General features: G+C 41.3%; 1 protein-coding gene across 5 annotated transcripts in view; it reads right to left on the minus strand.

The window, feature by feature from the left end:
• Nucleotides 1-6,196, minus strand: part of rnf130 (ring finger protein 130) — a 55,106-nt gene extending 48,910 nt beyond the window's left edge. For all 5 annotated transcript variants that reach the window (XM_080416907.1, XM_080416906.1, XM_080416905.1 and 2 more), the window contains exons 1-2: nt 6,056-6,196; nt 4,214-4,685 (exon numbers count right to left, since the gene is read on the minus strand). In XM_080416907.1, the coding sequence (XP_080273033.1) occupies nt 4,214-4,469 (256 nt within the window). In that variant the 5' untranslated portion in view covers nt 4,470-4,685; nt 6,056-6,196. The remainder of the gene's footprint in view (nt 1-4,213; nt 4,686-6,055) is intronic.
• Between the last annotated feature and the right edge of the window lie 779 nt (nt 6,197-6,975).

A 6,975-nucleotide genomic window follows, 5' to 3' on the forward strand; every position in this document is an offset into this window, starting at 1 on the left:
AACGGTACAGCACAGCGCTTGTGCAATGGAAGTACACATTCTAGGTCAGTTTCTTGAACCCGTTACTGGTGCTGTTCTTGTTGGAGGCATTTAAGGGCACTGCTGATTTTCCGCTTTGCTTGGCAAGGTTAGCTATGCTGTCAAGCTCTCCATGACGAGGTCGCAAAACTGGTCACACTTCCACCTCAGGCAGAATGCAGTCGAAATCAGTAGACCGTGGAAATTAGGCCAATGGCAGTCAACTCAAAACAAACTGTACTCTTACTGGGAGTGACACATGACTAGACTGTAAAATCACACGATAAATTGTCATCAGCTTCGGAGCTGTGCCGGTTGATGGCATAGAAGTTGTGACTGTGTGACTCCATAAACATACTGCTTCTAATCTTGCTTGTGTATCCTGAAGATAGGCCAGGGATGCTATTGTATTATTTACTGTTAAACAACAGCTTAGCTACAATTCTAAATCACCCTCAAGGTTCTTATGCAATTTTGCCATTTATATACACAGACATATAAGAGCTGTATTGTCAAGAGCTGTAGTTCCTCCACACAACTTCATGATGGTGTTTGAGAATGCTCATCATGTTGGGTTGTAGATCTGTTATTTCCGGCAAAAGACTATGTAATACATATACATTAAGCTTTAGTAGCCGTTCCAGACATGTTTTACTGTGCTGCTACAAATCTATCATTACCCCCATAGACACGCAAAAAAGCCATGGATTCTCAAACTTTAGACAATGAAAGGAAGGCTAATGATGAAACAACTAAAATGTGCGCTCATGCTAAACTGGCATAATAAATAGGAAGAAACACTAACGGCCCCATAAAAATTGCTTCTAGCACCCCCAAGATTCTCTGAACGCTCCCGTTAAGAAACAGTAGAGTAGACCATCCAAATTCCTTTGAAAAACGATGCTTTGAAAGGCAAAACTTAAGGCATTGGGTTCACTACACCAAGAGTGGAGTGAGCTTTGACCAGTATACTATGAGTCTTTTGCGCGAAATGACCCAAATGCCAAATCATTTTCAGTCATACATGTCCTTCAGAGCTGTCCTTGGAAAGCGAAAGTGAAAGTGAAAAAATTAAAACGTCAGAAAATAAAATAATGTATTCAGCTTTTCCTATAGCTAATAGCTAATGGAATGATGGCATATTGGCACCATTGGGACATTTAATTTAGAACACCAGTTATAGTCAAATGGCGTTGATATATAAGAATATAATATTTTTTTAAATCTAGATAATGGATTATGACTTTAGATATAATATGATATGAACCTGCAGTTTTCAGAGATGTGGTTGAAAACATTTAGCATTTCCTCTCCACATTCTCAGTTTCTTTCTGTCTCCTGATACCAGATCAAGATTGGAGCATTTAAACTTACAGTAACCACAACTCACTCCCCGATACAAGGAAGATGATATGGTTTCTATCCGACACATTATCGACATAATGCCAAATTATCGACATAATGCAGCTCCCCATGTCTATCAGAGCAATTCTTTGATTAAAAAGCACACAGAGGTTTAAGCTAGATCAGTGATTTTGAATTGTGATCCTGAGGACCAGACTAGTGCTACATTCTACCAGGGACTTAAATGCCTTCAGCTGCTGTATTAGGTTCAAGTTAGTCCCTGGACTGCTATAACAAAAAACAGCACTTGAGTACTAGATGACTCTAGTCTAGATGATCCAATACCATACAGTTTCATCATACCATTGCTATGTAGGAAACTGTACAGTGGTTTCCTTGATATTCAATATTACATGGAAGCAAAAGCAAGAATCAAAGCCAAAGCACCCCACAAAATAAATTAGATGCACCAAATATTCCTGTGTCCCCACCTGGAATGATCCAGAACAAAGTTATACAGTGTAATTACTCTTTCCCCAAAACACTGACCAGTTTAGTCAGCCTGTTCTTTCACTCAATCTTCCCTTCCCTTCCCTTCCCTTCCTTTCCCTTCGAGTGCCAGCTAAAGAAATAGGAGCCAAGCGGAAAAAGTATGAAAGTCAATGAATGTTTTGTATGGCTTACTTTACAGAACCCATGAGTGATTTTGTGACTGCGACAATGACAAAGAAATGAAAAGACCGAGGTGGAATGACGTTATTCACAACTCTGCAGCATGAAATTATGCTCAGACAGAAACTGTAGCCTAACGCATGCCAACTGCTTGGCCCTGCATGATGCAAGCATATAGAGAGTACTACACGTATTGATCTAGAAAAAAACGCACAGTACAGAATGAGGTTACAGACAGACATACAGTACAGAGCATGTCAAATCAATCCCCCTCCCCTTCCCTCAGGGGACCCCATTCCTCTCACAGTGCGTTTCTTTTCTTTTACTCTTGTTCAAACCCTCCTCTCTCTCTCCCAGTCATGGCGTTCCTACAGTAGCATGCTTACATAAACGACCCCTACCCCCCACCGACGGGGGTTGTTCAGGGCGTCTGGTAAGGCACGCCTCTGTCCAGTGTTTACTGAATCTGAGAGGGCTAATGTATGTCATATTAGCCAAACAATGAACGCACACAAATGCTCTGTGCCCCGTATCTTAAAACATGTGATGTTTGTTTTCCCCCTGTATTAGTTTCTCTGTTCACTGTAGAACATTGCGTACACTGTGAAAGCATTTGCAAAACAAATTTGACTTGACTTGTTCTTAATGCAGCCTCCAGCCCAGTCTGTTTACTGGAGGTGATTATGGAAGCGTCTGGGACAGGGGGCTTAGGGAAAGGGAGGGTTCATGTGAATGTAGCCAACAAACCAGACCTAAAGTCCTATTAGTTTAGAAGAAAATGTCACAAAGAGAAAATGCATGCAAGTAAAGCTGTGACTGTTTGCTTGGGTGTCACACTTCCTAATTGAATGTGCAGATCATGGAATAGGCCGAAACAGTAATGTTTTAGTCTGCATTCACTGCCTGTAGAAAAGAGGATCTACAGCGACAATTCACTCGCCAGCTCCGTCAACCATAACACATAAACTGAGACAAACACAGGAAATACAAGTCTTAGCGAAGTTGCAAAAGCAAAAGCTGCTTTGACAAATGCAGTAATCTCGGTAATCTTAGCCAAATTTAGTGGGCTTTCCACAGTATTGAGGACAGACTGGTCTAATTGATAGCTTGAGGAACTAGGACTCCCATCTTAACTGTCAAACGTTAAAACATTGAATCTCTATTTATGAATATGATTTCTGTACCATGTACTGTAGGTGTCTCATTCATCATAGCTGGAAATGTCCAACAGTATATAGCAAATAAACATGGCACCATTAGACACTTGTATAGAGAGATAATAATGATGTCACTAGCTAGAGTAAGTTAGTTATAATAAACAGACAGTGCAGTCTGGCAGTCACAGTGCTGAGCTCTGTCGAATGCCATTGAGACCTGTTGCTACCTATACGTTGTTATACCTTTCAATCCGGATGCCACCTCTGTGTCTCATTAGCTGTTGCTATAATATAGTAACATCATTTTTTATTTTTTATTTTTAGTAAGAATTTGAACGTTTTCAGAAAACTATGGTTAGGTTTTAGAAGGCGTTTTTAGAATCGGCCTCAGGTCTAAATGGGTTAAGAACATACTTGGATATCTCACACACACACACACACACACACACACACACACACACACACACACACACACACACACACACACACACACACACACACACACACACACACACACACACACACACACACACACACACACACACACACACACACACACACACACACACACACACACACACACACACACACACACACACACACACACACATTATTGTGGGAACAGTACAATTATATGTAGACCTACAACATATTGTAGGCTGGTAAAGAGGGGGAGAGTAGGGGTTATTATCGATTTACTTGTTTGTTGTCAGTCAAGTATGATGGGCAACTTAAGTAGGCTACAAAGCAATTTCTCCGCCACTCAAGTGGATATTCAAGGACAAGGGCGGGTTTAAACAATATACTAAGTGCACTCATGCCATTCATTTTTATTATGGCTTAATAATAGCCTACAGCTAGATAGATTTGAATGAGCAGCAAACCACACATGCAGGGGGCAGAGGTGGGCACCACACATGCAGGGGGCAGAGGTGGGCACTACACATGCAGGGGGCAGAGGTGGGCACCACACATGCAGGGGGCAGAGGTGGGCACTACAAAAGTGGCAACCTTCGACTTACCTCCATGATAAGGCGCAGGTGCCACCACGATTCCTTTAGTATCTGCTTTGGGTGAATCCTGTCCGTAGGTGCCTTCGTCGTTGGTCATCATCTGAACAGGGTTGCCCTTAGAGTCCAGCACGGTGGCATTGACCGTGGCACTAACGTGCTCGTCTCTGCTGATGGACTTGTCGGCACGGATGGACAGCACACACCTGGGCAAGGCCAGTACCAACAGAACGCTGCATGTTGATGCTGCGGTCCACCTCCTGGGCATCTTTGGAATGTCTTAGTGCACGTCCCCCCCTTTACATCCAAGCTGTCAGTAGAGAAACGGCACCACACAGCGATTCACCCTCCAGAATCATAGAGGGCCTTTATAACAGTGGGTTTATTATAGCAAGCCTTCCGTGTTGCGTCCCGTCGTAGAAAACATGCCTTTGTCTTTCTTCACATTGTCTTTATTTCCCCCAACATGTGTCTCCTAGACGGCCTTGGAACCAACACAAGCACATTCATGTTATGAGAAAACTGGATATGTATGATAGTAATAATAACATAATTAAGGAGAGATCTGAGAAGCTGTCACAGCTTCTCAGATTATTATTATTATTATTATATTTAATATGACAGCTTAGCTGCCATATTAAATATAATAAAAATAATAACAATAATAATTTGAGAAGCTGTGACAGCTTCTCAGATCATTATTATTATTATTATTATTATTATTGTATTTAATATGACAGCTTAGCTGTCATATTAAATACAATAATAATAATAATAATAATAATAATAATAATAATAACAGCCTAATGATGATAATACTTTGTTGCGAAAATACTAAAAAATAATAAACATGAGCCGAATTTTAGGCTATAATGGCGAAATATAAACCAGTATTAATACAAGCTGTAGCCTATCTATGGTTTGATTTCTGCTTTTGCGCATTCATTTTGCTGCAACACACACTAATAATAACGTACAGTTGCATTATGTTTGCCTGCATATATAGCTATAGAGGCCAAATATCTGGTTGAAAATGTCAATAATAATGTTCTCATGTGAAACAAATGTCAAATGTAGACAGTCCTAATGTTGACAGATGTTAACAGCTGTCTGTCATACCGTAGCTCTGGTCCATAGCATTAGAAGGCGTTCTCCTTAACGCTATGTTACTTTGGAGCCGTTTCCTGAACACCCCCGGTAGCGCAGCCTCTCGTCTCTAGTAAAAATTCAAAATACACTTTCGCTACTCACAAAAACAAAGACGGTTTTAAGATGTTGAAAGCCTACTTTCCACAGTGGGAATACTCGGAGCCCCCCACCTCACGTCTAAAATACACTTTTTGTCCAGAAAAGAAAATATTCCACTGGATGAGGAAAAACATTTGTTACTCCACGGCGCTCCCTACAGATTTGATCAATGGAGTTTTTCTATTGACAAGACCTGTAGGGGGCGCAGTGGAGTGACGAATGTTTTTTTTCCATCCGGTGGATTTTTTTCTTTTCTGGCCAAAAAGTGTATTTTAGACGTGAGGTGGGGGACTCCGAGTGTTCCCACTAAAGAAAGTAGGCTTTCAACATCTTAACACCGTCTTTGTTTTGGTGAGTAGCAAAAGTATATGTTTTATTTTTACCAGAGACGAGAGGCTGCGGCCACTGCGCTACCCGGGATGTGCAGGCAACGGATTGAAAGTAACACAGGGTTAAGGGAGAACTCCTTCTAACGCTACATGGACCCGGAGCTTGAGTTGCTTTCTTTATCACCCAATATCATTCCGAATCCTAAAGCAACCTGTATATCTTCCACGTTTGACATTGATTGTCATTCCTCTAAACACATAATAACACTGATCCTACCTTAATCATTTCGTCGACTCCCAGATGTAGGTCCTATATTGTCGATATAAATCACTTGATTCCGTCCTTATGTTTAGGTTTTCACTGGCCTTTCCTTTCAGCTCAATGCTGTGTAACAAGCTCTGGTCTGGACCTAATGCTCGCGTTCAGTGTTGCCAGGTTTTGTGAAAGAAATAAGCAACCAGGTCTATGAAAACAAGCCCAAAAGAAGCGACCCCTTCGCCCTTTAAACGTATTACGTTGGCTATTTTCAAAAAGCTTAACAACACAAACATTGTATGGGGGTCCCTGGCATAATAACATTATTTTCAGATGGGGGTCCGCAGACAAATACATATTAATTTGGGGGGTCCTTGACGTGAAAATGTTTGAGAACCACTGGTTTAACAAAGTTTAGGAAACAAGCCCAAATAAGCAACTACACTTTAGAAACAAGCCCGCAACTACCAATAATATTTAAAAGCAACTACACAGAAAAACAAGCCAAAAGTTGCCTATAATAAGCAAACATGGCAACGCTGCTCGCTTTCCCTTCCGATTGCACAGCGCAAGCGCAGCCACGTTAGTATATAAGTCCCATAGCCCGGGAGGACAGTCTGTCGTGCTATAATTGGCTGGTTGGTTGTCAGGCAACCGCTGCGTTAAACTGTATTCTAAAGAAGGCTGTGAGTGAATGAAGTGAAAACACTCATTAAACTTAACTCGATACATACGTTGGTGTTAGTTAAATACTAACAACAAGCAAGCAACCTCTTCTAAAAAGTCTCAAATAACGTTTTATTTTGTCTAAACTTGCTCTGTCATTACAGCCTGGCTACATTTTGGGGAAATAATTGTCCCTTCCAGTCGTCCGTCGAGGCTATGGGATGACTATGCTGCACTCAGGACACAGGAGAGAGAGAGACAATAGAGCAGTGGTT

This window comes from Gymnoscopelus braueri (assembly GCF_963280865.1).
Source record: "Gymnoscopelus braueri genome assembly, chromosome: 20".
NCBI lineage: Eukaryota > Metazoa > Chordata > Actinopteri > Myctophiformes > Myctophidae > Gymnoscopelus > Gymnoscopelus braueri.